At 35.3% G+C, this 11,456-nt stretch overlaps 1 protein-coding gene across 1 annotated transcript; it reads left to right on the forward strand.

Moving 5' to 3' along the window:
• The first annotated feature begins 9,118 nt into the window (after positions 1-9,118).
• Positions 9,119-11,120, forward strand: LOC143630357 (signal recognition particle 14 kDa protein-like). The gene is made up of 4 exons (XM_077099399.1): positions 9,119-9,235; positions 9,678-9,771; positions 9,848-9,957; positions 10,741-11,120. The coding sequence occupies exons 1-4, from the start codon at positions 9,233-9,235 to the stop codon at positions 10,942-10,944; spliced, it is 411 nt and encodes a 136-aa protein (XP_076955514.1). The 5' UTR covers positions 9,119-9,232; the 3' UTR covers positions 10,945-11,120.
• Positions 11,121-11,456: the final 336 nt, after the last annotated feature.

The following is an 11,456-nucleotide window of genomic DNA, read 5'->3' on the forward strand; positions in this document are numbered from 1 at the left end:
TTTGAATTTTAATTTTTGGTAAATAAGTTTTTAATCAATTATGGTTATTTTAAGTTCCTCTTAATAGTTTAATCTAAAAAAAAATTAATAAGAGGTGAATCGTGGACCACGGTCCAGACCGTGACCCACCGTCGGTTCCACTGTAGAGGGGGGTACCACGGTACGGTACCCTCTGGTCGATTTGACATAACTCAACCGTGACCCACGGTTGAGACCGTGAGCCACAGTCCACTGCGAGCCAACAACCAGCGATGACTCAACCGTGACCCACGGTCCACACCGTGGGCCACGGTCCGATCGGAGCTGACGATGAGAACCCGTTTTTTGTGTTAAATAAACATTAAAATTTAATTTTACATCTATTCTACACCACATAACCCACCAACCTTAAATATTTACTTTTAATTTCATCTATTATCACCATCTTCTTCTTCTTCACTCATCTTTACAAACCCCAACTCACCACTTCAAATCCATAACTTTCTCATATCTCCACCAAATCAACCGATTTTTGAGTCCAAATTGGCTAGAATTTTACAAGGGTTTCAATTATATCATTGCATTTGAAAGAATCCTTTGTTTTGTTGGTCGATTTTGGACAAATAAGTCCGAAAATTGTTAAAATTTGTGGGTTTTGGTTGACTATAAAGCTTTCTTCATCTACATCTCCTATAACACCAAGGTATGAAATTTATTGTCATTATTAATGGTATATTGCAATGAAGTTGTAAGTGTTCATAATTGTTCTATATACCCACTTGGTTGTTGGAAGTAATTAGTCTAATGATTATGCATTATGGTTGTGGCTAGTGAATAAATGTTATAACTTATGGTTGTTTAATTGATAATGTGGAAATTATGTGTTGAAGCAAATGTTGATTTTTTTGGTAAATCAATTAACAATTGATTATCCACAACCATAGTAACAAGCAAGTGTGAGGAGGTGAATGCTGATTTAACTTGGTTTGTTTGGGTTGTTTGTTGTGTGTAGTTGGGTAGAACTTCGGATAAAGGAAAGTCAAAGGCATCATCTTCAAGTGGGCGAGCAGCCCAAGCAAAGAGACTGAGGTTGCATGAAGAGCAAGCATGTGTGCAAGTACCAACGGTAAAACCCACTTGGAAAGGCGGGGGATTGTCAAAGTACGCATCGGAATGGCAAGCAGAGCTGTTCATTGATAAAATGGCCACGTTGAATAAACGAATTGAAGGATACATGTGTGAGAAGGAGGTAACCGATCCCGGTTTTGAGGCTTTTGGGATAGTTGACAAATTTGAAGCTTTGGGTTGGGAAGCAGCTCTAAAGTGTTATGATGAAGAGACTAACACTTTGTATGATCGAGAGATTGATGAGTGGGTGTCCACATTAAGATGTCCCACGTACAAAAAAGGTAATGACATGAAATTGATTGGGACGGTGGGAGGACAGGAAGTGGTGATGTCATTTGACTCATTTAAACTGATCGTGCTTTTTGACACCAACCCAAGCAACTCATACATATACCCTTCTGCCAAAGACTTATTTGAATGCCCCGACAAGCATCCTCAATGGCACCACATGATTGAAAAGGTTCTTAAAAGAGGTGGAGGTTCGGGTGATCAGATAAAGAGAAAAGATCTGAAGATCAAGGCAAAGTTATTGATGTCCATTTGCTTGTACAATGTGATGCTTCGAAGGGGGGATATTTCGATAGTGCGGAGCTATGATATTCCCGTATTGTATGCATTGGTGTGCGGGACGCCCCTTATTTCTTACCGATATCTAGTCATGCATAATATTTGGATCAGCCGGGAAAGCAATAAGCGAAAGTTACTTCCGCATTGTCGACTGATCACAGCATTGCTAAAGAATCATGGTGTGATAACTGACGAGTCGGTGGGAATAACCAAGGTATTTAAAGAGTTTAAGTTGTCAGATTTACCGGGTTGGGAGTACACACAAACTGCTAGGCACCATGTGCTTATGTGTGATAAGGTGAGATAGAGAGTGATTAGAGAGGATGTAGAGCCAGGGGAAGATGATGATATTGAACAGGTGGAAGAGGTAGGTGAGCCCGATTACATAGATGTGGGCGGTGGCAACAGTTCCCAACACGGGGGTTGGGACTATTCGGATGGTTATAATTCCTATGGTGATAATTGGGCCCATGTGGGGTCAATGAATGAGGTGGTGGAGAGGCATAGGCCTTCCACGTATGGAAATTGGTCAGATGAGTCGCGTGCACTATTTGACCATCAGACCTTCATGGGGGCCTATGCTGAACGGGCCGAAAAAGAGAGGCACGACAGGTTAGATATGTGGAACCGTGCCAATGCTAATGGGCGAGAACATGAGATGAATATGAGATACTTGGATGATAGGAATCAAAGGATGCATGATCAATGGCATGCAGGTGAACCGGTCGTGTCGGATCCACAAATGGTAGATTACACGACTCTACCTCTGTATGACGGTTCGATACGATATCCCGAACCACCACTTCATCATTCAATGTGGGTCAGCCCAATGCAGTCAATGGCGCCACCACTACCACAAGAAGAAGGAAGCAGCTGCGGTGATGGGGCGTTTAATTTCGGCCAGTTTTCAGACTTCATGACGTCTATCTTTGGGCCGGTTCACCCGCCTTACAACTGATCGAGCCTTGTGATTCCAGGTGAACATTGTTCTGTATATTACTGTATAGTTATTATTTTATTTTTTTTTTTTTGTGTCTTTATGTGTTTTTGGGTGGATGGGTGGTGGACAAAATACTTTTGATTAAGTATTATGGGAATGTGTTGAAATGAAGGTTGTGTTTAACAAGTGGTTTGTTTTATTTTTCTTAAAACCGTACATTGGGGACAATGTATCCCAAGTGTGGCGATGATGAAAATTTTCGTTTGTTTTTGTTTGTTTTGAAAAATTTTTTTAAAAAAATCAGAAAAAATTAAAAAAAATCAGAAAAATAGATTTGTTTTTTTAAAATTGTGTTTAAAAGAATCGGAAAGTGGTAAGATGACGAGGTAAAGTTTTGGTCCCTTTTCATGGTCACAATTCCGTAAATAACATGTGCCTAGTTGTTTTTAAAAGGAGATTATGTAGTTTTCTAACCAAGGTTAGCATGCTTTCGGTGTAATAACTTGCATAATATATTCGTTTACACTTGAGAATTGAGGAAGTATTGGTTGGTGGAAAAGTTTATATTCTCCGATATAACTTATACAATTAGTGCATTTCGAGATCTTAGTGTGGCATGAGTGCAAAAGTGATAGAGGCACTTAGGTTAAGCCTCGTCTGGATGAGCGAGAGTGTGGGTACTGGGGGGTTGGGGCCTCATACATTATACATATGAGGATGGTTATGTGAGGGGGCGGGGGTTGGTTCCTTTAGAAAACTTTATTGGGCCTATTATTTTATTCAATCAACCCTTGTGTTATGTGCGAAACGATCCGACTTAATAGGTTTTTATGTAATTGTTTTTAGTATTTGTCAATTAGTATTAAATGCTTACAAAAAAAATTTGTAGTAGAGTTGCAATGTTATGTATGCAATGTTCAAAGTATTATGTATTGAGTGAAAAAAAAAAGAAAAAAAAAAGAGAAAGAGAAGTTAGTGATGTTTATAGTTGTTTATTTAGTTTGTTTGTAATAAGTCGGATTAGATCGCTTGAGCTACTTTCAATATTCCCTTCCATACCCTTACACCTGGCCCCATTACAACCCGGTTTAAGATCTCTTGATTTGTATTCATGTCAATAAGCATTTACATAGGTGGAGATTTGATGATTGTACAAGCGTATGCGAGGAGAATTGATTAAATATGAAATGTATGGATGATTACCAATAAAAAGGTTAATGTGTAAATGTATTATGTATAGGTAAAAACCGAAAGCATGTTAGGTTTGGTTAGAAATCTATGGTTTAAATGGAAAGTCAAGTGAACTAGTGCAACCGATAAAAACAAGGTAATAGGGTATGACTTGGGACCTTAACTGAACCGGTTTTATGGTAAGATTGGTGGATACAAGTTGAATGGAATAGAAAGTTTGTGTTGAGATGTTGCTTGGGGGCAAGCAACGTTTAAGTATGGGAATGTGACGGGTGGTCTAAGGGACAACCCTTAAGTGATTTAAAGTCGTTAATAATCATGTTTTGAATTGGTTATTTTGTGGAATTAGATACCTACTGTATTGTTGGTGAATCGTAGGTTCAAAGGAGGCTCCGGGGCTATTATGGTGTATACCGAGGCAACCGAATGAGATGGAGACGCGCGAGAGGCCAAAACATGTGGAAAACAAGAAATTTGGTTGAAGTCCACCGTGGCCCACGGTCCCAACCGTGAGCCACGGTTCAAATGCACCAGAATTTTCCAAGAACCACCGTGACCCACAGTGTGAACCGTGGGCCACGGTGCGGGTCATAACTGCCCGTTTTGCTTCTTATTTTTAGACGTTTTTCCATGTCTTTTGATTATCTTTTCATCCCAAACACCTTAGAGACGAATTTTGGAGAGCAAGTATTTGATTTTGGTGATTATAATCATTGAATTGGATTGGAGATTCATCTACATACTTTGATTTATGTTATGATGAACCAAATGATGAGTGGCTAGTACTCTTTGTGTTCTCTCCCGAATTGTAAGGGTTTCAATTGATTACTTGTTATTCGTTTATGTTATTTGTGGGATAGTGTTTTGATTCTATGATTAAATTACTATGGTGATTATGATTTTGATTAGTAATTGTTAATATAGTGTAAATCCGTGTTCTTGATTATCCGTTCTTGGTGCCATAGGTAATCGAGATTTAGTACAAGAGAATTAGGGTTAACTATATAAAACTGATTATTGAGTGAGAACCTTGCGTTTTCATAATTCAAGTACTTAGTCCTCTTTTATCACTATCAAACGCATTTTCACGAACTATGTTTATGTAGTTCATCCCACAAGTAAACGTTAACTGTATCAATATTGAAAACCTGAAATCAGGAGAGAGCATTCTTTCTTATATTGTTTAAACTCGTTTATTGTTTTAGCCATTTTCGTTAATCAAATCCAAACAACCAACTCCTTGAATTTACTTTTGCATTTAGTTTAATTTAGTGTAATTTTATAGTTACTCAGTAACGCACTTTCCACAAACTCCCTGTGTTCGATTCTCGCTTATCGCTATCTAATAGTTGTAATCGGTTTATTTTTGACTGAGTCTTCGACCTCACATCACGTACTTGGATTGACTGAGAAACAAGTGGTCATCCTTGTGCGCCACTTTTAGGCTCAAAATATAATTAAGATCCCCAGGATCCTTAATACCAAATAATTGATTTAAATGAGAAATAAATGACCAAATAGTGTTTTTTTAATGCATGTATGTTATCGTCCACATAAAACAAGAGATGCATAATGCATGAATCTCAATTAAAAACAAAAAAAGAGGTGTTGGCGTGAACAACTCTTCTATTCCACCTATAATCATTTAGATAATCTAGAGGTCGTGCCAGTTCATTTGTCTTTAGGATAAGTATCCTCAGACGCTTATACCACCACATTCATTATAGATATCTGTGATACCTTTAAGATCAAGACTCAAATCAATTTGCGGTTATTTTTTTTTAAAGAAGGTTGAACATGGTTGAGTTCATTACTAGCCAGTTCAATTAGTAAAGCGTGTTTGAATAAACTCGTTCCACCTTTTAAAACCAATTGGATAAGAGGTAGCATCTACTCTTTCGAGTAGGAAGATGGCAAAGAGTTGTTGAGAAGTTGCCCGCATCGATCACATGATGACCTCTTGAATGATAGCTAACACGTTTTACACCAGGTTATAAGCCTTCAATCACACGTGTGTGAGCCACTGAAATCTCTCAACTATTTAGAATGATTTGAACTAAAAAAATTTCCCCCTGTATCCATTAGTATTAATAATAATAATAATAATAATAATAATAATAATAATAATAATGTATTTATGTATGTATCTTCAATGTGAGGGTGGGTTTGATTTTTAAATGTCCGGCCGGGGTTGTAAAATATTAATATAATAGGTTACAGAAGAGTGAAATTTAATATGAGCCGTTCGATAAGATCCAAGATTGAATACTGGCCGTTTGATAATGATGGATTAAAAAACGGTTATTTTCATCACATGTAACTACCCCACTGACCCATTTACATGGGTAACCACCCACTACTAGACATAGTTATTCTCACTCGACTATTAGTATAATTAAACTAAATTCTACCACATAAAAAGTGCATGTAACTAACTTAGTGTTAGCTGCCCACTACCCATGCCCACATTATGTATGTATTGGGTAGTTATTTTGTGTGGTGGGTCAAATGTGTTGGGAGGGAATATGTGTAGTAGTGGGTAGTTACATACTTATATTTTCGTTCAGAGCAGTTAATGTATGTATTGCAGTTCCTATAAAGTTGGGATGTGGTGTTGGAGTTGCTAAATTGTAGTGCATACCACTCTATATAATTGGATTTTGTTTGCTTATAAATGTAGTTCTGAGGTTCATTTTTAATTGTGTTACTAAGTGATTTCGTCATGAATAAAGAGTTAAATCATCACACATCCTTGTATGATGAGGAGGTACTGTAATTTAGTTTTTTGTTTCTAAGTTTCTTATACTTTATCCTCTAAGAACAACGTTATTATAACATGAAACAAGCTTTATGAGGTACATGTCACACATCCTTGTATGATGAGGAGGTACTGTAATTTAGTTTTTTGTTTCTAAGTTTCTTATACTTTATCCATGAATGATTTAAATTTTCCTACTTGTAGAACAACGTTATTATAACATGAAACAAGCTTTATGAGGTACATGTGCAGGTAAGCATGTTTGAGTTATTTTGAGTTTCTAATGTGTTTTTGGTTTGTTGTTGCTGAACTTTTATTCTTTTGATATTACATAATATATATATATATATATATATATATATATATATATATATGAAATTTGATACCATGATTGTGTCTTTGTATATTCTAAGTTTCTACGGAAACTCAAAAACAATACCAACATGTCAATGGTTTTTATTATTATTATTATTATTATTATTATTATTATTTGATTTTTTTATGTGTTATTGTTTTCTTAATTGTAAGGATCTAACTTGTAAATATGAATTTGTGTGTGGCACGAACTTCCTAACTGTTTTCATTTGTGTTTTTAGCTGCACAAACTTGAGAAGGGTGTCAGTGAACCCATTTATGTTAAACAGGTAACAACTTAACTTGCTTATTTGCTCACTAGCGTACTCAAATCAAATGCTAACACTTGTACCATTATGCTACTAACAGGAAGAAGATTCATTTTGAGGGACTTGAATGACTTTGATAATATCCCACTGTATTGTTCTTGACAAAAGGATATTGTTGTCGACATTAAGGATGAGGTACTTATTTCTTAATTGTGTTTACTTGAAAATAACTAACAGTTGATTAAATATTTTGTCTTAGAATCGCAATGTTGACCGACCCAAGAAATGGTCTCGCCCACTCGATAAGTGGAAATGGGAGGATGTGATATAGATTGCAAGTTCCGAAGATGAGTCAGAAGAGGCTTGGGTGCCTATTAAGAGGAGAACTAACAATGCTCGTGTTGTAAATCGAGTTGATCTTGATTGAGGACCGTATCGCTTAATGTTTTAATATTGAGTTTTTTAAGTACTATCATTTTGTAGCTAGACTTATGTTTTTATATCAGTTGTTTCCATTATCATGCGTGTTTTTCTTTTTTGTTTGACGCTTCAGCTTTATAACCGTTCATTTTAATGTTGAATTATGTCGCTTTTGCATTTTCAAACTCATAACCAATATGAATTATATTGTTCAATTCTTATCTATTTTATTTAAGATACCACAAGCAATCATTCATGAATGTTTTTGAATGAATTTTGTTTTGATTTTATATTCTTATATTACTATTTGAGACTATAGTTATGATAGTTAAAAGAATATTATAATCATTTTATAACTTAATTGTGTTAATTAAACTTCCTTTTATGGTCCACTACCAATTTATAGATGAAGGTGGTTTGAAGTCTAACTGTTGTTTAGTGATTATAGGTTAGCTTAAAGTAGTTGTTTGCACACAACATGGAAGCTCAGCAGATACTTACTTATCAATAGCTTCAATTGTTGTAAGCTTAGCTTCATGTTGTAAAAAAAACATGTGTCAATGTGGTAGACCGCGATTTTGAAATTCGATTGTGTAAATTACTACATAAACAAAAAAAATAAAAAGTTAATCAAAAGGCATCATCATATGATATGTTAAGGCATGCAAAGTAAGCTAATGTCTATATAATACACTGGATAGTAACATACATGTTTTAGTTGGACCAAAGATTTTTTTTTTTATGTCATTTATAAGTTCAGTAAGCTTTATCTTAAACACACGTGCCACGATGTTGGGTCAATCTGATGCAGTCATACCAGGAGTTGTCGCGTTAATGTGCCTTTCAATTTTTGGCCATTTGGAGTTGCATGTCATTGTGATAAAAAAAGGCCAGAAGGACCAGCCCGGCGACATACAACCATTGCGTCATAATATTGTTGGATCATATATCTAGGGCCGCTGATAAACGATGCTGGTAATATAACACGACGACCAGTTGATTCACCAGTTGTCTCTCCCCTTGCAATACAGCTGGGAGTAAATCAACGTTAAAAAATTGATTTATTTCTTAACATAATGACGTTAGTGTTAGTCATTTTAATGACCTAACAACGAAACTTGATGTTTGTTATTATTTTTAGATTTATATCATTTTTAGATTTAATTATACATACGTACAATGATATAATATACATATTTAATGATGTCTAACGTTGGGTAGTACAAAAACATACAACTAATTCCCATACCACACATTATATAAGAAACAAGAAACAACCTTAAATGATATCAGTTTATACATCAAAATACAATTATGCATATGAATTAATGTAGTCGTCACATTCCTGCGTTGATGTTCCCGTCCACCGGACGAGAAAAATACTAGTTGAAAACGGTTACAAGCAACAAGTTATAGGTAGTTTCAGCCAGGTTTGGTCACGTGGGTAGTTGGGTAATTTAACAAAATCTTTCATATAAAAAAATAATAATAATAATAAAAGTATGTATTGTATGTATCCCCAAATTACTTACATCCATCCGCCCTAATTTGCTTTGCTTCTTTATTAGCTGCTGCAGTTACAGCTTCTTGTTCTTGATAGATTCAATTCAACGAACGACGATCGTTATGGTAAGTTAAGCTGCTTCTTTCATAATTGAATCGTAATCGTATTTGCTTGCTTTGTTGGTTAGGTTAATCGTTGAAATTGCCACATCGATCTATTCTTTGATCTGTGAATGTGTTAGCGATAGATAAAAGCCTTGTATTGTCTTATGTTTAATGCTGCTGTTGGCTTGATAGTTCATCCGCAATACTAACCCTAATTTATTCAATCAATTTTACTTCAATACAATAACAATTACTTCCAATTCTACTTGTGCAAACCCAATCCTATAAATAATAATATTCACAACTACTGCTAATAGGATTGTCCAATAGATCAACTAAGATAGGACCCTTTGCCAAACATTCTTACTTTATGGCTCGAAACTGCCCACTAACAACTAACTATGTGCTGCATATTTTAAGGTTTAATAGTTCTTAATTGCTTGTTGTTTTGTAACCATGTTAGGTACGTTTACAGCTCGACCCTTTTCTTAATGAACTAACCACCATGTTTGAGCACACCACAGAAAAGGGCTCTGTGTGGGTTACACTCAAACACTGTAAGTTTCTTCGTTTTGTTTATTCTTATCTCTAGTTTTTCTATTTAAAATATCGATTATTGTGTTTCTTTTTCAGCCTCTGACAAGTCAAAGGTGCAGAGGAATAAGATAACAACTGCTGGTAAAGAACTTGAGTTCAAATGTCTTGTTAGGGCCACTGATGGAAAGAAGAATATTTCTACATTGGTAATCAATTTCAACCTCTTTTTTTGTCATTATTTTATATTTTAAATTTCTCAGTTACATATGACCCTTTCTGAGTAGAGGTGGCAAAATAGGTGGGTTTGGGTACAGACGTTATCGGTTCATTCAATTAGGAGAGCTCGAGCTTTGCTTGTTTTGAGCTCTTTGTGTAAAGTTGGAGCTCGGCATGTTATTATTTAGCAAGTATATAGTCATTTTATTTTATGCGAATATAAGTAGTTTTGTATATATTAATTATACAAATAATATGTATCCATGTAAATATACATTTATTATACAAATGATTATATGAGCGTGTGTAATGATCGTGTAGGAAGATGAGACTAGTTGAGTTCGGTATGTGAAGCTCAGGATTGAGCTTCAGCTTTTCATTAACTGAGCTCCAACTTAGGCTCGAGTTTAGGCTTCAGCTCGTATAAGTTCGATTCATTTCGACCTTTTAGTGAGTCGAACTTGAGTAGCTCACGAGTGATCCCCTAGGTTGGGTAATCAATCAAAATGGGTTGGATGAGGTCGGCTTAACTGCATAACTTTTTTTTGTTATTATTTTTGTTTTTTATAATAAATATTTGTCTTAAATATAATTCCAAAAACTATACTATTTCCACCTTTTCTAGTTAGTTAAACATGTTTAGATGTTTTATGAATTTGAACACATTTTGCATGTCTTTGATCCATTTGACAAAATAAAGTGATAAAAGTCCTCAAATTAGTTAACACTACAAGAACATGATTATTCATTATTTTGGTTTAAATCACAAACAGGTCGGAACAAAGGATCATCAACGGTTTCAAGCGTCTTACGCTACCATTTTGAAGGCGCGTATGACATCATTGAAAAAGAGAGAAAAGAAAGACAAAAGAAAGGCTGTGGGTGCCATTGAGAAGAAACCCTCTAAAAGCGCTAAGCCTATGGATGTCGATAAGAAGCCACCAGCGTCAGTTAAATGTTCTACTGCCAACCCGTAATCTTATCATGCATCATACTTTATCATATTTGCATGCTTTCTTTTGTTAAAAGACGGTTTTGCCCCTCACCCCTGCATCCTTTTGATGAATCGATAGTTACAAGTCATTAATACTTAATACCTTTGGGTGGATAATCAGCTTCTTTTACTAGTGAATTTTGGTTTGCTTTTGTTGGATTTGATTTGTATATGTTTGGTTTTACCTACAGGTGGAAACAATATGGGTCTGAGTACGGGGTCAACACAGGTCTGTGACTGAGCTGACCTGGACCCCTTGACCATTGTTGACAAATTTTTTTATAATCTGCGGAAAATGTAACTGTCAAAAGTTATATTATTAGGGTAAGAATCTAATTTTGTTTAAAAAAAACTCACAGGTAATAACCTAAATATTATGTACACAGACACAGTTACTTGCCCAAATGTTTTAATTTTTTCATATGTAACTTCCAGTACAATGAATTTACTTATATAATAAATATTTGAACTACTGACAAATTATGTTTACTAATA

Source organism: Bidens hawaiensis, unplaced genomic scaffold, assembly GCF_021521415.1.
Source record: "Bidens hawaiensis isolate Kalapana, Puna unplaced genomic scaffold, B.hawaiensis_p1.1 tig00005649_1, whole genome shotgun sequence".
NCBI classification, from domain to species: domain Eukaryota; kingdom Viridiplantae; phylum Streptophyta; class Magnoliopsida; order Asterales; family Asteraceae; genus Bidens; species Bidens hawaiensis.

Coding starts and splice junctions, on each gene's coding strand:
- LOC143630357 (XM_077099399.1), top strand. Junction 9,772..9,847: donor GTGGGTTACACTCAAACACT/GTAAGTTTCTTC, acceptor TTTCTTTTTCAG/CCTCTGACAAGTCAAAGGTG. Junction 9,958..10,740: donor AGAAGAATATTTCTACATTG/GTAATCAATTTC, acceptor AATCACAAACAG/GTCGGAACAAAGGATCATCA.